The sequence below is a fragment of the Poecilia reticulata genome, chromosome 22, assembly GCF_904066995.2.
Source record: "Poecilia reticulata chromosome 22, P_reticulata-male-v2, whole genome shotgun sequence".
Classification (NCBI taxonomy): Eukaryota; Metazoa; Chordata; class Actinopteri; order Cyprinodontiformes; family Poeciliidae; genus Poecilia; species Poecilia reticulata.
Genome location: NC_088851.1, coordinates 464,407 through 486,454, shown reverse-complemented (window position 1 = coordinate 486,454; position 22,048 = coordinate 464,407). Strand labels below are relative to the sequence as shown.

The window sequence follows — 22,048 nt, the reverse complement described above, 5'->3', positions numbered from 1 at the left end:
ATAGACATATTATAAGATAGATAGATAGGCAAGATAGTCAAGATAGATAGATGGCGCTGATACTTTATTGTGCCTGCCAAATATATAAGGCTGAGTGGAGTGGTCTACCGCTCCAAGATGGCCGCCCTAAATCTCGTCAGCTCCAATAGGCGAGAGCGGTCCATGAGGCGTCTATCCTTATATTATGTCTATGGTCCATTCTGCAGCCTTCGGTGTACTTCTAAATCGGCTCCTTAATCGCATCTTTTCGGGCCTGCTACTGCCTCTAGTGGCGTGGGGGTGGTAACACAACTAATATAATTACATTACTAATTCAGAATACCGTAAAGTCTTTATTATTCATTGTTCATTCTCTTAAGAATGTAGAGCTAATTAAATGACCTAAACAAGACCTTAAAGTGGTTCCAGTTTCTCTCGTTGACCAACCTGTTGAAACTGTGGCAAATTTTAAATACCATGGGTCGTTCCGGGACAGTCAGCTCAGCTTTGCTGAAAACACTGACTGTATTTTCAAGAACTGTTCTCAGAGACTCTACCTTTTAAGAAGACTTAGTTATCTTGGGGTGACCCAACTAGACTCTAGTTAGGTCGCCCGTATGCCTTGAATTTGGGGGGGGGGGGAATATTTATTTTTTCACTACAGAAGGATTCAGTGAATGCGCATATGAAACTGGTGGGTTCAGTACCTCAAAAAGTGATTTTTTTAAGTAATTAGTCATGATAAGGATGCTATCGCTAACAACAAGCTAACCCATGTTATTTCAATGTCCTTGGATCTCCTGGTAAATAATTTATTTAGCTTCTGTAAACCCAAATTCATACTGGAGTTGCATGTTAATGTTGAGTCATACTGTATTTCTACAATGTAGGTCAACTGTTCAGGGACAGAAACCTCATTAAAAACATGGTTCGTGACCAGAGTGTGGGAAATAGTCACAACCCAGGTTAACAGTAGGGGCTCAGTCTTGGGAATTTACATAACCTCCTGCGCTTGGACAACCTAAAAATAATAAAGCAAGATGTAAAATGCCAATATCAGTACTAAGAACCTCTGGAGATTATTATGAAAAAAAGGATTTTTCATAAAATCAAGAAAATTATGGACAACCCTGACCATCCTCTTCACGAGACTGTCTTAGGAAGGCAGAGCATCTTCAGTCAGAAGCTTCTTCAGGTTCAGTGTGGTACAGATCGCTTCAGGAGATCCATCCATCCCTCCCTCAACTGGCTCCTCTCAACATGAAGGAGCCATCGCCATCTTCAATAGGTCTTTGAAGAATCTTGATGAGCTACAACATTTAATTTCCCTTTGGGATTAATTAAGTACTTTTGAATTTGAATTGAAGCCAGCTGCTAACGACATTAGCACTCAAACCTTTTCTGGGAACCACCAAGATAGGGTGTTAAAATAATATATCTTGCAGAAAGACCGGGGCCGGGAATCGAACCCAGAAACTTCTTGCTGTAAGGCAGAAGCTTGTTCAATAAAATATCTGAAAATATAATTTAAACAATTTGATCCTTACCTGTTAGAAACCAGGCGCTGCAAACTCTGGCATTTAGTTCCCGCACCCCTTATTTTTTTGCCCTAGGTTGTTGAAATGAAAATGAGTTTGACACTCCTGTCAGAGGATCTATGCAGTATTGTCAAGAGGAAGATAAGAGACCCTGGACCAAATAAGGTAAACATCTCAGAAGAACCACAGGCTGATCACATCCATGCTACACTGCATATCTCAGCTATAACGCATACAAAGGAGTCCCAACCAAGTATTGATTAAATAAACATACTTTTCAGACATCTAATATGTGTTTAAAATATCCTTTATTGATCTGATATAATATTTGGATGCCTTGAGACTCTGAATTTTGAGTTTTCATTATCTATAAGCCATAATCATCAAAATGACATGAAATAATAGATGTGAAATATTTCACTCAGTGAAATGAATGAGTTTCACATTCTGAAACAAGTGACAAAAATATTAAGAAATGTGCAAATCAATTTTGATTGAAAACTTTTTCTAACCATTTCAACAACTTTAATACTTAATCTTCTCAGTTTTTGATTCTAAGTCAAATGATTGTAGGAGCCATTTCTTTATTTTTAGTTAAATCTTAGAATTTGTATTATTTAGTTTATTTTTAATTGCTTATTTTCTGATTGATTTATAATTAGGCATTTTTGTTTGATTCTAGTTATTTAGAATGGTTTTTTTGACTAGTAATTCACTTAATTGGTTAATTGATTTCAGTTTGGGTTTTGCGCGTATAAATACTTTGGGTTTAGCTAGTTCATTATGCACGTGGGTAGTCACATGGTTTATTACCAGTGTACCACCAGTAACTTTGATAGTCTATCCAGCCAGTCAATCAGTTGTCAGTCCACAGGTAAGACAATTGACAGCCAAACAGTAAGGCTCCTGTGAAGTTTATTCCATTGTTTCAGGTAAAGCATGGTACAAACAAAGAACTGCATTTTTGACTTTTGGTCTTTTTGGAATGCGTAAGTCAGAAACCCACAGTGCTATTTGAGTTGAATTCACTTTTGCTCTGGTCGCCTTGAAGTCTTAAGTTTTTTTTATTTTTGGATTTTGAGTTTTTGGACAAATAGTCACTACAATGATTACAGTCCTCTATTGATAAATCTTTGTCAACAGAGGACTGTAATCTGTAGTATTACATACTATACTACTTTGGTGTGTTAGAATGAAGTTGGTCTACTGATCCATGCAAGATGCACAGAGAAATGCTGGAACAAAAACTACATTCAGAACAAAATAGGTGTGAACAGAGTGCAGCCTTTAATCAGAAATATAAAATTTGCACTTGTGTAAAGCACAAGTTTACTTCATATAAACAAGATCCATCCATCCATCCATCCATCCATCCATCCATCCATCCATCCATCAATCAACTGGCTCCTCTCAACATGAAGGAGCAGCGACTATACACAAACTCCCACCCGCCCTCAGGGTGTTTGACCTGAGGGCAGCAGCTCAAACACTCGCTGTCCCTCAGAATGTTGCGAGCCCTCTAGAAAAGTGCAGCTAATGATCTTCTGGGTGGTAATGATGACCTTCCCTAGTGGCTTCCTGTGTGCGATAATGCAGATAGTGTATCATCCAGACATGCCAGAAGACAGCAGACTGTCACCACAGGTCAGAAAGTGGTCATTGCTGAGCCTTCTCACTATCGCTGTGGGGATAGAGCTACTTTTGGGGTCTGCATCCTTGTGGACACCCGAAAACTTAAAAGATTTCCCCCTCTCCACACGTCTTGTGATGATGGTAATGCCTGCAGGTCAGACTTACCCATTGTGAAGGTAGCAATAACCTCTTTTTCTTCAAGGTGTTAATGACCAAATTGTCAACACACTACCCCACCAGCCTGGTGAAAGCATATTCACCTAAATAAAGTTTTAAAATTTTATTCAATTATTTATTGGCAGTTTTACATTTTCAAATTTTTCAACACAAATATGGTAAAAGGAACAAACAAAAAGAGATAATGAAAGAAAAATCAAAGAAACAAAGAGAGAAAGGAGCTTTTAGTCATCTGGTAAGTTCCTCTAGGTTCTGGATCACAGCAGATGCCACCTTCCTGTAAGCCTCAGCCTGGATGTACAAAAACAAAATAGAAGAAAACTTTAACACCAAAAACTGAATGAGTTCCTCAAACTAAAAAGAAAAACTATTAGCAGATAATATTTGAACAACTGTGTTCACCTTTATTTTTCTAATATTTGACTATATGGATTTTTACATAAAAGCAACATATGAAAAAAATGGTAGTAAAATAATAAGTAACGTATATAAGTAAGTAATAAGTAAAAACTATGTCCTGCTGTGTTTTAGAACCTGTACAGTGATCTGATAAACAGAAAAGTCTTCCGTCTTTGATAGGAAAGACTAGTATAACTTTAGTACAGTAACTCTGATGAACTGGTCACTAAGTGGTAGAGTAGTACAACACTTTGAATCAGTGTGGATAATATTCAACACTTAAAATACCATGATAGGCATTAGTGTACACGATAATGGTTGGTTTTAATTAGTGAGAAAGACCCACAGTGTGCCATTAAAGGTCAGCAAAAACAAACTGCAGATAGATGAGGAATTTTACCAAACTGTTACATAATTTTGGAGAAAATTGCATGGTATTACTGAAACTAACTGAAGCAATCATATAAAAAATAGAATAATGTAGAAACCTCAGGGCTGTCAGGAGAAGAGATGACAATGGGTTGTCCTTTGTCCGACGTTTCTCTGATGTTTAGGTGAAGAGGGACGTCACCTTAAAAAAAAAAAAACGGAGTTCTGGTTCTAAGACATGGTGAGAACCAGAAAATTGCTTTATGGCACAAAACAGATACATTTTACAACAAATCCACAAGCTTTACATGAAATCTAAAATATTTTCCAGAGAAAACCAAAAGTCACACCACGATCTGGCTATCAGGTTTTAAATGATGCTCTTGACAGTCTCACCTAAAAACTTGACACTGATCGTCTCAGCAAGTTGCTTTGCCCCGTTGGATCCAAAGATGTGGGTATGATGATGACAGTTGGGACACTGGAAGACGCTCATGTTCTGAACCAGACCCAGAACCTGCAGGCAGAAAACCTGCTGTCATCCAGAACTCAGACATTACCAACAACTTTATTGTTTCTGCCCTGATAGAAAGATTACCGGCACGTTAAGTTTTCTAAACATCTCGGCTCCTCTGCGAGCATCCAGCAGAGCAACATCTTGTGGTGTTGAAACGATGACTGCCCCTGCACAACGCACACAAACACACTGGCAAGTTAAAAAGATGATCATACAAAGTCTTTTTAGGGTGTGTTTTCACACCTGATAGTCCAGTAGACTCGGTTTGATTGGGGACCAAAATTTAAACATTGTTACATTTTCAGCTGCAGAAGTTCGCATTCACACTGCACTGTCAAACAATCCAAACTAACTGAAAAACCTGTTCCCCCCATCGCTTGTGGTGGAACAGACAGTGTTGTAGTACTCGAAATCGGTCTTGGTCTCGAGACCATTTTTGGATGGTCTCGGTCTCGTCTCAGACTCTGGATTTTATTTCAAGACCAGTCAAGACCGCAACTGTGGAAATATCACTAAACTTACAGCATACTGAGCAACAGAAGATGACAGTCTAATCATCAGTAATAGAATAGCGCTGCATTAATCATAAGAAATCCGATGGCCACAGCTAACTCTGCAGTGCTTCACTTTCACAGATGGTGGGGACTACGTCTAACTTTTTTCGTCACTTAGAAAAGAAGCTTAAAGAAGGTAAGCTCTGTTGACGTGATGTTAGCAAAGCTAGCTGTACAGACACACATAAGCCCTTGTGATGGAAAAAAAGTTGTCACTCCCTGTGCTGGATTATTGTGTGGAGGTGCTGACTGACTTATTGCATTTATGGGACAACACTGTGTCCAAAAGTCTGCAAAATAGTGGTATGACATTCACAAACGATCTGATTCTTCTGAACGGCTCTTTACTAAGAAGATAGGACTGGAGCCTCACTGAGAGCCGTTCTTTGTTCTTCTAATGCTCTGCGTAAACTGCAGTAGCTTTTATTATTTTATTTAATTATATATCGATATTTATTTAATTAGCAAATAAATAAAACACAAGAACGAAAGAGCACACAGAGCATGCGTGTTGCTCTTTGATTGTTTTTGTTCAAAGTGGCAGCTGTAATGTGTGTCATGGTGTCAGACTGCCTGGTTTCATGTAGCAGGAGAGAGGGAGAGAACAGTCACGGTGAGCACCTTGTGCTTGGTTACTTCTTGCTTGTTGCTCCTTGGCCAGTGTTCATTGTCATAGGCGTAATTCCCAAGGTGGCCGGGGGAGTCCGAACCCCCCCAATCCTGGAAAAGTCTAGAATTGTCCCCCCGCAAAAGAAATCATGAAAGCAACCCTTGTAATTAAAAATATAAATATAAAAAAGGCAATAGAAACAAAGAACGAAATAAATCTGCCATTCATCTAAGAAAAAAATTAGAATTCATTTTTAAACCCCCCACCCCACTATTGTTAGAACAATGGTTCAGTCCAACCCAGAACGACACAGGCTCTGTCAGAGCCGGTGACTGAGGAGCTAACTGTTGCTGCGGCAGCACTAACAAAAAATCCTCCAGTAAGTAAATACTTAAAGCAAAAGACATGTAACACTTATTTACTTTCACTGCTGAAGAAAAACATTGACAATAAAAATCGGCCCACAGTTTGTTATTTCATTACTTCGGTTGAGTCATGACAAACTACCACATTGTGCCTTGGAAGTCAAAACAAGCAAAACTGCTACATTGCTTTCATAGACTTAGCTCCTTTTTCTGTCGAAGGGAGACAATATTTCAGTTATATTTAGCTCTCTAACTCTTACTTTAATGAGAGTTTGAAATGGGAGGCAGCGGCTGAGTGTTACCACTAGCCGACAGTTCTGTATGGGAGCCGAGACCAGAGGGGCTGTTGCAGCTGGTAGTAAAACAAGATAAAATATGCCTTTATTTCTTACCATCTTCAACAAATAGCCTTTAAAACCACAAAATAAAATCTGAATATTTTCTAGAAAACTCCGGTGCTGACCTTTAAGTTTAAGTTATGATACGTCCCAGAAATTCTATATATTTATAGGTTCTCAGCCATCCAGGACATGAAAAACCCCATCAAAAATAAAAGTTTAAAGCAACTTAAGTTATAATCTAAATAACATACTCAGAAACACTGAAATAAATCAATATTTATGATGAATTTTATTAAGTGGAGTTGCTTATTAAAACTTGTTTTTATTTAGAGCCTTAAGTTTTTGTAAAGGTGTAGCAGAGATTAGATGAACCAAACTCATATCTAAGCAACATTTGAATCTTAGTGTGACTTCTATGGGTCTCAACAGGTTTACTGAGAAAAACACTTTGGTTATTCATTGCTACTTACTAGCAAATAAGCTGCACCATTTTCGATGGTGCAGCTTGAACACACACAAAAATTTAAACCACATTTTACGTTACATTTTACTGTAACTTTGCCGACCCCCCCAAAATTGCTCTTAAAAAATTTCCGTTTATGGTGACCCCAATAATGAGATGGGATTTACGCCCTTGTTCATAGTTGAGCATTATTTTCCGACAGGGCATTGCCTCAATTGCTATGTTTAATGGTGCAGAGAATGGTGGTTTCTGAGATGAGCAATATGGGCAAACACCAGGGGCGTTATCTTTTTAGGGATGGCACGTGACTAATGTGGATTGTGGCACAGAGATGGTATTGGTTAATATTGGTTAAATTTATTTAAGTTCTAAGTATTTAATATCTTGCTGTTTTTATGGGAATGTGAATCTTTCAGATCAATTTGAGAAGCAATTTTGATCATATTTCACATCTTATCGTGTCATGTAGCGCAGGTCTTGGTCTTCTCTCTCTCTCTCTATATATGAAATATGTCATCCTATTTGATGACTGCATATTCAGACAAACAAGGCAATTGAGTTTTTGTCATTTACAAAAAATTTATAAATTGTAACAGTTGCAGTGTGCCACAGCAAAGGGAAAATAAGATGGTAAACAAGTGTAAACAACTTTAAGCCATTTATATTCTGCTTTTTTTCACTCTCTGTGATGGCACGCAGCTCCATTACCATAGCAACCTACACAACATCTCTGTGAACCTGCAGGGCAGAGAGTAATATATTGACCAGAACTCCCTGCACTGTAGTTAGCTTCCTGCATTTGGAGCGGTCTCCAGTCTAGTTGCATTCACACTGCGTTCCAACCGCATCAGAGTTCACTTCAGCCGAACTGAGATCGAGGTTTTTAGGCGGATCAGAGTTAGCTTTTTTAGTCTGTTTTGGAATTTAAATTTTCATTCACTCCCCCAAACGAACTGGAGTTTCTAGACAAACGAATTAGAGTCTGATTAAAGTGAACTAAACAGGGCTGGTTTGAAAACACCCTTAAAGGAGAACTGACCTGCAATGGGAATGTTCTGAGTGATGGACAGCTGGACGTCTCCCGTCCCGGGAGGCATGTCTACCACTAAGTAGTCCAGAGAGCCCCATTCTACCTACAAATGCAAATAAACATATCAACATTTATGGGTGACAGAATGGGGAAATAATAAATATTCTAACTTTTACCTGTCTGAGCAAGCGCTCTATGGCAGACATTACCATCAGTCCCCTCCAAACTATCGGAGATGTGTCCGGTACCAAGAAGCCCATTGACATACTGACAGAACAGAGAAGTTACATTAGAGAACATGTAAACACACCCACACATGGTTCACATATATGTTCACCCACACATGTGACCCATAATTCAGTTTTTTTAAAACTTAATGACCATTTTAAAAGAAAAAGACAACTCACCATGGGACACCATAATTGATAAGAGGAATCATTCGATTATCTAAAGGAAGGTGAAAAAACTAAATTTCATGTACGGAACAGAACATCTAATTCATTATCAACAAGGCTTAGCTAAACAACAGACCATCGTTGAGCTCTGGGTTTCCTTTCAAGTTCATCAGTTTGGGAATGGAGGGTCCATAGATGTCAGCATCCAACAGACCAACTGACTTGGACTGAGAGAGAAAGATCAGCTCCATTAACCTGACCTTAGGCATAGCGTGATCCAGAGCCAGAAATTGATTTATTTTTTAATCAAATCCACATTTCTGATTCTGTTATACTGTGATTCTGTGTCTGTGACACGGTTTAATTTTAAATAAATAAAAAAAGACATGAGTGATATCTTACCTTGTCAATGGCCATTAATCCGAGAGCCAAGTTCACTGCAAATACACAAACACACTAGAACTCAGTTTTATCATGATCTTTAAATAAAAACCCACCTTTTGTTTTAAGATAAAGGTATTTAAAACAACAAGATGAAATACATTGTTTAAATCTGTTTCCATAGTTCAAGATATGAATCTGTGGTTGAATGAATTCAGTCTGTTTAATCTGTTTCAGATAAAATATGTTTAATTTAATCTGAAACATTAAAATAAACAAATTCAATGTTTCATCTACACTAAAAAGTGTTTCTACAACACACACACACACACCCATATACACATCCCTGCTTTTACTAGGAATAATCAACAAGGTACCAGTTAATCGTTGACAAAAAAGTAGTTATTCATTAAATCCTATAAACAGAAAGATTTGAGAGAATTAAATGCAAAACATGCACATTTAAGCCTTTGTGTTAAAGATCTCTAGGAAAAGTGTTACATTTTTCAGCAGAGGAAGCCAGCAGTACCTGCTGTTGTCGACTTGCCCACGCCGCCTTTCCCTGAAGCAACAACAATCACCTGTTTGACGTCTCTGATGGGCTTCTGCTTAGGTAGACCTCTGGCCATTTGCTGCTTCTGCCTATCCTGCAGACCTTTTTTGTTAATCGAACCATTTGACTGCATCCCCTGAACCAGAACCAAACATAGAGAAACAGCATTTAGTTTTGATGCACCTTAAAGTAACTTCCAGAAAACTGCAAAACACCTGAAACACTGAGTTTCTTTAAATCAAAGCTTAGAACCCACATGGTTAGAGTTGCATTTGATTAGTAGTAAATGGAACATTTATCAATATACTTGATGTGAATTTGCTTGATGATTTTGATGATGGCATTTGACAAAATGTAATATTTATTGATGTTGGATAATTGGCTGCCATGTTGTTTATGATGTAAAGCACTTTGAACTGTTTTGTTGCTGAATTGTGATATACATATAAACTTGACTTAGCTTGATATTGACACAATAACAATGAGAAAACATTATAATGTCCATAAAATGCAAGGTAGAAAACACAATTGATGGACTTTTTTTGCTTATATAATATTTCTACCTAAACCTGGAAAATTACAATTTCATTTATGAGTGGTCAACACAGAAGATATTAAAAATTTCATATGTGACAGAAAGGTTCTGGACTGAATTAGGTAATAATATAAGATGTTACCCAACATACAGACCCTTTCCAAAAAATATGAATATCATAGATAAAATTGTTTAATTCCCATAATTCCATTCACAAAGTTAAACTTTCAGAGATTTTAGATTCAGAGCCCACAGGTAAAACAATTTCAAATATCCGTTTATTTTTACATAATTTAGGCTTCCAACTCATAAAGCCCACAAAAAGGACTTTAAAAAAATTAGAATACTTTGCATTTAGAGATTTCCTCCTCTGTTAAGGGGCTGTCACAATAGTTTCTATCTTCTAAATCAGTGTTTCTCAACCTTTTTTGGCCCAGCGCCCTCCTGTCCATTATCCTGGTCCCTCACCGCCCCCACCAAAGAAATTGTAGGTTACTTTGCATTGAATATTATTTTATTATTAATATTACTATCACTATTGTTCATGTTTTGATTTTTATGCTTTTTTTTGTATTTATCATCAAAAGTAATTTTCCAGAGAGCAAAAAAGCCATGAGAATAGAAATTATTTTTACAGGTGTCTAAGAAAAATGTAATGAACATTCAACTTAAAATTTGTAGGCCTTTTATCTGGTTTACAAAATGACCAGATAAAAGATGTACAACAATGTTAGTTTAAACTTTGATCTATTTGCAAAACGACAACATTAAAACATGGATAGAACTGTAACTACATTAATCATAGCTCTTCTTCTCTTCAGTGTTTCTGTGAGTTTCTGGTGGAGCAGCTCTGTGCTGCCTTCAGAGTATCATCCATAAAATTTCACCCACATGGCATAACTGTACAACAGAGCTTTCAGTGGAAAAACAACAGTTCCAGGTCCTTTTAATGCCATACAAATATGGGACAGGAACATGGATTATATCTTTATATAGACCTGTCTATTAATTTATAGATTAATAGTTCGTTGCTCCGTTCTATGTCCTGGTTCTCCTGTTTCAGAGTTTTGCACAACGTGCGTATCTTTTTTTTTTTTTTTACCCCATAAGGCGCGGAGCGGTCGGGAAACACGTATTGATGGAGAAAAGCAGACTGACGTAAAACTTTTAGCTCCGGTATTCTGATGATTAAAATTCAAAAGTGGTTTTCAAATAAGGAGAGAGGGAGAGAGAGAGAAAAAGGTAAGTGTTAATTTATAACCCAGTTTTTCTCCAAGAGATGTGAGTAAACTGTGTGAGATTATCAACCATTTAGCATAATTGGCTTAGCTACAAACTACTGTTCGCCTCCTTTTCAGTAGCATTTAATGAATTAAGGAAAAAAATTACCAACATATACATGTTGGTAATTTAACTTGTTCCTTGTACCTTTTATCACTTAACAACAGATGAGTCAGTCAGCAGCAACCAGCATAAACCCTCTTCCTCCCCCGTCCCAGTGAAAAAGCTGAGCAACACTGTGTCCAATAACAAGCTAGTTAGCATCATTCCAGGGAATCCATAGGAATTTCTCTGTGTCTTTGCTATTTTTACAATTACACAACAAAAACAATGTATTTGTTGCTGACAGAAATTCAAACAATCTTTATAAAATGATAATAAAAAACAGCCTCCTGTCTGGACTGCAGCCAGTCCACACAGTTTTAAATTACAGATATCCGTTACCACGTCCCTCCTGACCTGTTCTCTCCTAAGAGATTTTTTTTCACTTTTTTTTTAATGTTGTGACAGTATGGTATGAGAGGTAATTTGTGAAAAATCTATTTCCTCTGCCTTCTCCCAGTGCTAGAAACAACCAGTGGCAGGAGAGTTTTAGTGCTGTCAATCACAATCTCATGTGGTGCTGCTCATCCTTCCTCCCCCTCGATTTGTGCAGTGCTGCAGCTAGCATAGCACAGAGCCGTGCAGATTCAAACTGTGAATGCTCAGTTTAGTTAGCATAGCATAGCTACCAATGACGGCAGATAAACGGTTTCTTGTAATGATAAGTTGTTTCTCCACCATTAGCACATTTAGCAGCGAGTGAATGAGGATAATTGACAGCGTTAAGAGCGTCATACTAGTTCTGATTGGTTGTTTTGGTCAGAACGGTGCATTACTTTAACCAGTAAGTAATTCAGGAAGGAGATGGAGGAGATTGATCTTTTCACAGATTATGTGTCTAACAACAAACTGCTATGACATCATGACAGCTTTAACAAATATGAAGAAAACATATTTTTTATTAAAGTTATGTACTGCAGCTTGAATAAAATGCAACTACATAGCATTTTTAGAAGTCTGGATTGCTTTATGTGTAGTTGCACGTTGCTTTTGACTGTTGCTCATGCGGAGAGACATTTCAGTAATAGAAAAAATGTAAGCAGCCTACTTGCATACTGGATGTGGACTGTTGGATGTTAAATTCATGAGCAGTAAATATTGTGCTAATTATCAGTGTTGAACCAAAGAAAGAAAGGCAGATGAAGCCTTTAAAATTGTGATGCTTTTTATGGGTCAAATAGACTCAAAAAAATGTAACAGCAGCTGCACGAGGGGCCCAAACAACTTTTTTGTCATGGGGCCAAGATTCCTGCCGGCGCCCTGAGTTGCTGCTTTGACATGATCACAGAACTGCCAAAACATATGCACAAAAATCCTCAATAAAACATAAAATATTTGAAAATCAGACACCGGACAAGTGAATCACATTGGCCGGTTTAACGCTGAACTGATGCGGTGAAGCTACCAGTAGCAGGAGAACAGAGTTGAGAGAAGAGTTGCCATTAGGGTTGCCACCCGTCCTTTAAAATATGCAATCGTCCCGTATTTGGCTGTTAAATGTTGCATCCTGTATTGAACCAATACGGGATTTGTTCCGTATTTCTATAAATGTCCGATAGACACGCCTATCACAGACATAAACACTAAGTGTAACAATAATGACCGAAATAAAAAAACACAGGAAATATTAAGGTCGGCTAAATTCTCGTTGCGGGAGCTAAAGAACCCCAGAACGCTACGGACCGTCGCTGTTGTCACGGTTGCCTAGAGACGGACACTACGCAGCCGCGGTGAGGCGCCATCAACCCGGATCTTTTTAAAACGTCCTCGACTCGATTCTCCACAGTCCTTAGAAGCGAAACCTTTCGTAAAGATACAGGAAGGAAGACGCAAATCCCAGGCTGAATAATGTGAGTGAGGATAAACACAGGCAATTTAAAAATAAAATGTGTCCATCGTGGCGCAGTTTGCTGCTGTATGAATGGATCAGGAGAGGAACACAGCAGACCCTGATATGGTAACATTTTGCTATGATTAATTAATTTTCTTATTGTGCTTTTAGTATATTGGTTTGATTATTTGCTTATTTAATGTATAATGATATCTGCCAAAATAATACAAATGATCATTTAAAGAACAACAGTAAATACATAAATACTTCTTTCTTTAAAAGGTTTGTTTGGGCGTGAATGTTTTATTTTGAAATGTTGATATATTTTATGAATTCATTGATCAGTGGTCATTTATGCACCAGACACAGACCTGCAGCTATGGGCGGTTCTAGATGGGAGCCAACAGGGTACCAAAGAAGTTATACTAAATAAATGTCACAATACTCAGTGGTGGATTTTGTTTAACCTTCACAATTTTACTTTAACAATGAATGAAAAATTACAGTGCTGAACTTTTAGCTGCTGTATAGGATCACGCTTTCCATTTGCCAGGGATCTGCAACCTGGATCTCTGGAGACGCAAGTGGGTCTTTGACTCACTTATTATGTCAAATGATATAATAATAATAATAATAATAATAATCTTTTTCAAGTGTTGCTTGTTTTTTTTTCTTTTCAATCTTTTTCAAGTGTTGGCATGTAAACACACTGACTATCCTGGCCCCTGTGGTAAATCTGGTCTAGAACCAGCCTTCACACCTAACTCATTTCTATAAATATTTTGGTAATACTCTGGAAAATATCAGAATGTTCACATAACTTTATACTTTTATACTGAGGACATATTTTGAATATTAAATCAGGTGGTATGATCTGTGGTTTACCAAATACCTTTTACACTTGCTTAATTAAACATATTTAAAGTATACTACTCTGATTGGAGTACAGTTTTGGGGTACTCTAACCGACCTCTATGCATGAACAATTGCTCTATGGATCACTTTTTATAGACAAAAAACATTGCTATAAAATATTGTCTAGCACTGCAGTGGACATCCCATCCTGTGAGAGTAGGACGACGCGCCGTGGTGGGCGTCCCTTATTTTGATTTCTGAAAGGTGGCAACCCTTCTCCCAAGTACCTGTAGTGTGAGTTGCTCAACACTTCTAGCCGAGTGTGTGTTTTTGGCTCAGATCCTGTAATGCAATCGCACTTTCTGAACTTTTTTCAAGCGACACTACCCACAGGAAGTGTCACTAAACAATGAGGTTGGTGTCATCATGTTTAATAAAATTTAAATCACATATCTGATGGTGTTGCTTGTGGTGTTTACATGTACAAATAGAGAGAAATATAAAGTAACGTCGATAAGTTGTACTACAATAACATTTCATCTAAATGATATAAAGTTAATAGCCAATTTTATAGTTGGTGGTGATATTTAAAAATGGACAAGCCAAAATTGTAATAAACATTCCTACATTACTGTCAGATACCACCAACAGATTATGAGCCATATCTACAGTATTTGTCCGAGTGTTCTCTACTGGGAAACAGTTTGCAGGCTGTTGATGAGGGGAAATAAACTTAAAGAAAAAAAAAGAGCAGCATAAAGACCCGGATTAACTAGTGACAGCCAAACGGGGTCCTCAACGCAGATGTTTGTAAAAGATTAGGTGCCCATGTCATTTCCTGATCAAAACACAACAAATGTAAAAAATGAATGGATTTGAAAATGTCTCTACTTTCTCTAAGATCTCTTCAAAACGTAGCAATTACTTGTATGTGAACGAATATTCAAGAATATACTTTTTATGTTTAACTTGAAAAGTGAACTTTCGCTAATTTCTGTTAATGAAAGGGGCCTAAGAGACTTGACTAAAAAGGAAAAGTTTCTTTTTATTTTGTAAATGGAAAAATGTAAATATAATATTCTTACAGGAAACTCGTTCAAAACATGAAGATAGGATCTGTTGATACAATAAGGAGATGAAGCTTATTTTGTCATGGTTCTTCAAGGTCAGCAGGGGTCGCTATTCTTCTAAAAAACTTCCAGGGTCAGATAATGTCAAGTAAAATGGATGAAAATGGTCACTGGTTATTCCTCACACTCTCTGTTTGGATAATAATCAAAGTTACAATAATCTAAACCAGAACAAATTATTGCTAGAAGAAATATCCCTAAACTTGGATCACCTAAAATCATCTTACTCAATAAACAATGTTATAATTGGTGGAGATCTTGACCTCGATCAAGATGAATTTTATGAGAAATGGCCTTCTAAAAAAACATCTTCTACCCACACAAAATATTTAACAATTTTTGCAATTAACTTTTGTTCATTGCAAAAATGAACAAAAGTTCATTTTAAATTAGCTTAATCCTAATTGTATAAAATTCTCATGGTTTTGCTCAAATAGCAAATCAAGGCTTGATCACTGGCTTATAACAAACGAATTATTGACCAATGAAATCAATTCTGATATTTCTCCTGCACTGCTAACTGACCATAGTCTTATTTCCATACAAATGAAACCTCAAAACTGGAAATAAGGAACAAATATTGGAAATTTAACTACAGTCTTCTTAAAAATGACACTTACTGCCAAAATATCAAAGAATTAATCCAAAATATAAAGGACTCTGAAGATTTAAAGTCCTGTTCAAAAATGGGAATTCCTAAAGTATAAGATCAGACAATTTTCTATCTCATTCAGTAAACAAATTAAAAAAGATCTCCAAAAAAAAGAACAAGAAAATATATATTGCAATAAATCTAACCTCTCAATTGAAGACAAACTAAAAATAAGAATCCTCCAATCTAAACTTGATTAAATGTATACTCACAGGGGCATTTATAATCCCCTCGCTCTTAGATCAAGAGCGAGATGGATTGAGGAGGGAGAAAAAAACACTGCCTACTTTTGTAATCTGGGAAAAAAAAGACAACAAAATTCTATCAAATCATTAATAATAAATACAGAAACCAATAAAAAAACTTAATCAACAGACATTTTGAAATTCTATAGCAACTTGTATACCTCCAAATTCTCAGAACAAAAATCTTGCCCCTTTTTTCAACAAATTGAAACATTTATCCCTAAAATAGAAGATAATTTCAAACAAACTTGTGACAACAACATTAAAGTTGAGGAACTTGATAAGGCTGTTCATCGCTAATCATTAAACAAAGCACCAGGCTCAGATGGACTCACAGGAAACTTTTATAAACACTTTAGGGAAGACATAAAAATATTACTACATCAAGTTTTTACAGATATTTTTAAAAATCATACTATACCTACTACAATGAAACAAGGACTTATTGTATGTATCCCAAAACCAGACAAGGACCCAAGATTGATTGAGAATAGAAAAACTATTACACTCAGGAATTCAGATTAGAAATTACTAACATATTTACCATACGTCTCCAAACAGGAATCTCAAACATTATAGCTGAATCACAGTCTGGCTTCTAAAAATGAAGATCAATCCACAACAACATTAGACTGGTAAAGGACCTGATTGAATATAGAGACGTGATTAAAGATGATGGCTTTATTCTTTTCCTTGACTTTCATAAGGCCTTTGACTCGGTGGAACACCGATTCCTGTTCTCAGTTTTTGAACATTTAGGTTTTGGAGCAAACTTTATTAGCTTAATAAGAGGTCTATATCAAAACATTAATAGTTGTGTAACATTACCTACGGGCACCACAGCTAGATTTAACATTGATATTGGAATTTCTCAAGGTATTCCATTTCCACACATTTATTTAATTTAGTTGCAGAGATGTTAGCCATCTATCTTAAAAACTGTGCATACATTGAGAAATTAGATGTTTTCGGTACAGAATTAATCATTAGCCAGCTAGCAGATGACACCACCGTTTTCTTAAAATATGACAAGCAGGTTCCAATTGTAATTGATAAAATGTAACTTTTTTCAGAGGCTTTAGGACTAATGCTTAATTAAAAAAAAAAAAAAAGAGCTTATAGCCATCCACGACACTTCCCTAAAAGAAATATCCAGCATTCCAATCAAATCTGAAATTAAATACTTGGGAACTGTAATAACCAAAAACCAAGAATCAACCTTAACTATTGAAAACAAGATTAAAAATGCAAATCCAAACTCCAACAAGACGTTTTTATTTTAGGAAAGATTTACTTATCAAAAATGGAAAGTTTATCAAGATTAATTTATTCAACTTGAAGCACTGCTGTCCCAAATAGTTTAACTAAAACTATTAACCAAAATGAACATGAACTGTATTTAGAGGAACGGAAAGATCACATGATCGGAACGGAAAGATCACATGATCAAAGAAATCAAAGATGGCGGTCTGAAAGTAATTGACTTTGAATGTCTTAACAGAATCCTTAAGATTAATTGGTTGAAATCCTGGATTAAAAATGATCAATTATTTTGTTATTGTGTCCAGAATTATATATTTAACAAAATATGTGGTTTAAAACTTGTTCTTCTAGCTGATTTCAAAACATAAATTGCCCATCAAACTATCAGAGTTCCATAAACAATTGTTACTATATTGGAAGATGCTCTACGTACATAACTACTAACCATAGTGCTCTATCATATGGAATAACAGATTCATACAATAAATCTTTATTTTACAAAAATTGGATGGAGAAGAATATATGGTCTATTATACACTTAATGGATGTTAATGGTTGCATGTTAAACTACGAACAATTCTGTGCAAAGTATCAATTTTTTCCCCCTACAACTGAATTTACCAGATTATATAATGCCTTACCAAAACCATTTATTAATCAGATTAAAAATATAATTACATATGATGACCCCACAACTACCCAATTTGTCTATTAATGGAATATCAATCACTGACCAAAAATTCAATAACTACACAATTAGAAGCTGTCTAAACAAAACTTTATTCCCTGGGAAAATAAATAAAAATAACATTATTTGCAAATTTTGAAAAAAGAAAAAAAAAATCAATTGAAAGATTAAGAACTCTTTAAAACTCCCCATACAACCAAAAGCTAAAGAAACACACTCAAAGTTTTAAATGCAATTTACCCCTCCAAAGAACTGCTAAGAAATGGCTTTAATATTGATGACAATAAATGCTCAGTCTGTGGAAGCGACGTAGAAACAATTGACCATGTCTTCTATGACTGCAATCAAACCAAAAATATTTTGTAATTCCTTAGAAAGCTGAATCAAATCGAAAATTGCACTTTTTGAATCTATTTCTAGAGACATGGTAACTTTTGGAGTGTTATTGAAAAACAATAGAACTCTGTTGTAACCTAATTTTTTGTTTCGCAAAATTCTTTATTCATAAACAGAGTACTGAGATCATCCCCAGTTTTTAATTTTTTAAAATCTGAATTCCAGTTATATTTGAAATCTCTGAAATGTATTGAATCATATGAAGACCTGACTGAAATATTAATGGAATTGCCCACCAATGTATGTTAACCTAACATATGAGTCCCCTTGTTGCTGCTTTAGTTATTTTATAATTTTTTCTATCAATATTACGTTATATTTCCATTTCGAAAGCTACCTCTACTATGCCCTCTACAGAGTTATATTGTTGTAATTACTTTGTTTAAATAAAGTTTTTTTGGGGAAAAAAAAGCTGCAGCGTGCAAAGCAGTTAAAAGAGATATAGGAAAAGACAGAATCTACAACAGCCTGTAAATGTTCTAGTCTTTAATATTAACGTCGTGGTGGATTTTATGTCCAATTATTCTCCGAGTTTTCCATGTTATTTATTGCGCTCTTCACATCCATTCAGCCAACGGTGAACCCGTAAGCTAACCTCCCAGCTAACCTCCCAGCAGAAACACAGACAAACCTGACCTGGAATCTTTTCAGCTGCACACAGCAACCAGCTCCGTGTTTCATCTCGGTCCCGTTTCGGAATATTGAAGCTTTGCTGCCTGACATCCTCAGTAAATGCGACAGTCTGGAGTATGTCAACAGAATCATGTTTAACTCCGAGAGCTTTCTGCGCATCAGGTTTGCGCATAGTTCCCATGTTCAGCATTTCTTTTTTTCTTTTTAAAAAAAATCTTTATTCAGTAATCGTCAAAACATTGACAATGTTTAAAGACACAAAGAAAAGAAAGAACTGTGCCAGGGAAGGGAGGAGGGGGGTTATAACCAACAAAAGAAATTACAAAATATAAAATTTTTGTATTCAATGTACAGTTTTCATGGCTTTTGGATTATTAGATGAGATGGTGGTACCATTGAAACTAAGGTTTCCACCTTCAAGAAATTAAAATAAGGGATACTCCCCACGGCACGTCGCTCTGCTCTCATGGGGTGATAGACACTATTTTATGGCAGTGTTTTTGGTTTTTAAAATGTGGTCCATAGAGCAATAATTCATACATGGAGTACCGGTACTCCAAAATTGTACTCCAATAAGAGTAGCATACCTGAAACATGTTTAATTAAGCAAGTGTAAAATGTATTTGGTAAACTGTTCAAGTACTGAATAACTGATCATAACACTTGATTTAATAATCAAAATGTGTCCTCAGGCAGGGCTCCAAAAGTATACATTTATGTGAAAATTCTGGTATTGTAAAGAGTATTACTAAAATATTTATAGAAATAAGCAGTTAGGTTTGGAGGCTGGTTCTAGACCAAATTTACCACGAGGGCCAGTGTTGTCAGTGTTTTTTCATGGGGACACTTAAAAATGAATGAAACAAGAAAACAGAGCAATATTTCATCATTTGATATATCAAGTGAGCCAAAGAACAACTTGTGTCTCCAGAGATTCAGGATGCAGATCCCTGGCAGATGGAAAGTGTGATCCTATTTCGATACAGCAGCTAAAAGTGCAGCACTGTAATTTTAATTTCATTGTTAAAGTAAAATTGTGAAGGTTAAATATACCCACCTCTGAATAAGACATTTATTTAACATAATTTCTTCTGTACCTCTGTCGGCCCCCATCTAGAACCGCCCCTGGACTGCAAGAAGGTTTGTTGGAAAAGCAACCCTGTGCTATTTCAATAAACAATAGCACACGATCAAGAAATGATTTGCTGTCAACAAAGGGAACACATTTTCTTGTTTTAGATTTGTCTGGTGTCTTGAAGTAGACACCAGACAAATCTTAGCAATAGAAGTATCCATTATATTGTATAAGATAGGAACTGGCTTTTGATTGATAATCATAACAAAGCTAGAGGGAATGGCATCAAGGGCAACTGTAAATTCCTTAGCAGTAGTTGGAAATTTAAAATGAGACAGAAATTCACTATAACTGAACAATGACCCTTGATTATTAAATTAGCCGTCTTACATACATGTTCACCAAATTGAGAGAATATAAAGAGAAGACATATAATTAGGAATGAAATTCCCACACGCAGTGGGACATGACATGGCAGGTATTGTTTAATCCATCTGACTTTTACAGTATTATTTAAGGTAGAAAAGTCCAGGAAATTTAATCCTCATTTGGATTCATGAGAACATACTTTTTAATGTAATTGATTTTGTGCTTCCAAAGAAAATGTAATTAACCAGTGATTCTTGAGAATAGGGACAAAATGGGTTTTAATTTTTCCATATTTTTCTTTTATTATTTCTCAACTTTATGTATGCAAATATGACAAATAATGTTTTGGAAATGTAAAGATGCTAAGGTCCAGGCTCCCAGTTGCAACATTTTTTTAAAATTTAAATTTTTAATCGACCTGACCCAGAACTTTGTCATCACCACCTGACAAAAATAAATATAAAATGATTTTTAAAATACCCTATTAGTGATATTTTTACTCATTTTACAGACAAATGCTTCTGAAGAAACAAAATAAATATTATTTAAAACAAAAAGTCCATCTGACAGAGTTGACACAGAACTGAAGGTGGTGACAAACTAGTGAGTAAAATGAAAAACTTGATACATATGAAGTAATGTAATTTATGTAAAATACATTAAAATGAACTATTTGCACATTTAAGTGAGATTTGACAACAATTTCACTGAAAGAGTCAGAAAAACTGATGGAGTTGACAAAATGCCAAACTACCTCAATGTATATGATGTTATTCTGAAAGAGGCCATATTGTATCTTTATGTAATCTTTACGTTTTACCAAAATGAAGCTTTTATTTCACAAAATTTGATCAAAGTTTTGTAAATTATCAGTTATGGAGTTGACACATCATGGTTGTGATGAACAACTTAGGAATAAAAAGAAGAAAAAACTAAAGAATAACATAAGCTAATCAGAGCTAACTAGCCCTCTTAGCAAAGGAAGAGAAAGGAAGTGGTCATGGGGTCCTCAGAAGTTCTGGTGCCCCCAATAATGCCTGAGTATTTTATATTCTTTTCATTTCTGACGGTGTTGACAAAATTTCAATGGAGTTGGAAAATATATAAAAATTATTTTTAATTCAATTTATTGATACTTTTATAATTATTTATATGAATACTTATACTTAATAGTCATAATATATAATTTTACTATTTCATTAGTTGTTATAAACTATTATAATGTATTGAGTTCTGCTCCAGGACAAGGGATTTTACAGGCACCATCCACCTACTACAATGTTTAAAATAAAATAATATTCAGCAAACACCTGGAAAACATACATTGTTGTGCTCACATGACCCAGTAAGTTAGTCAGATATTTGAAAAAATTACATTTTGTGTATATTTTATTCAAATTTTGTGCTTTATCCAAAGGACCTGTTTTGTCCCCTATTCTCAAGAATCACTGATAACATCTGGTCAATCCTTTTACAGGTGCTGTCGTCTACAAACAAAGGAGAAGCCAAATAAACCAAACTAGAGAGGGCTTCTGCCTTAGACATCAGTGTCCTTCCCCTCAGAATTAAATCTCTGTGCATCCAGAGATTTACATTTTTTTCTGGTTCTGTTAACAGCAAGACATAGGTTTTCAACACATCTACTTTTATGATTTTTGGTGAAGGTAATTTTGCTTACCTTCTTCTAATC

General features: G+C 35.8%; 1 protein-coding gene across 2 annotated transcripts; it reads right to left on the bottom strand.

Annotated features, from left to right (window-relative positions):
• Positions 1 to 3,414: 3,414 nt before the first annotated feature.
• nubpl (nucleotide binding protein-like) lies at positions 3,415 to 19,116 on the bottom strand. Of its 2 annotated transcripts, none has more exons than XR_014085761.1 (11): positions 18,918 to 19,116; positions 9,280 to 9,439; positions 8,772 to 8,806; positions 8,506 to 8,596; positions 8,382 to 8,421; positions 8,151 to 8,241; positions 7,984 to 8,077; positions 4,693 to 4,778; positions 4,491 to 4,611; positions 4,214 to 4,325; positions 3,415 to 3,617 (listed from the first exon to the last, which is right to left on the bottom strand). XR_014085761.1 is itself a non-coding variant. In XM_008398621.3 (11 exons), exons 1-11 carry the CDS (start codon positions 19,071 to 19,073, stop codon positions 3,555 to 3,557), a joined length of 1,020 nt encoding a protein of 339 aa, XP_008396843.3. In that variant the 5' UTR covers positions 19,074 to 19,116; the 3' UTR covers positions 3,415 to 3,554. The 2 variants fall into 2 exon arrangements, 1 of the variants encoding a protein (XP_008396843.3); XM_008398621.3 differs by having other exon boundaries at positions 4,214 to 4,296.
• Positions 19,117 to 22,048: the final 2,932 nt, after the last annotated feature.

Bases quoted from the DNA above. Each gene is read 5' to 3' on its own strand.
- nubpl (XM_008398621.3), bottom strand. From the start codon at position 19,073: ATGCGCAGAAAGCTCTCGGAGTTAAACATGATTCTGTTGACATACTCC. The intron at 8,597-8,771 runs GTAAGATATCAC...TTTCTCTCTCAG, and splicing joins GATTAATGGCCATTGACAAG to TCCAAGTCAGTTGGTCTGTT. The intron at 4,297-4,490 runs GTGAGACTGTCA...TTTTTTTTTAAG, and splicing joins GATCAGTGTCAAGTTTTTAG to GTGACGTCCCTCTTCACCTA.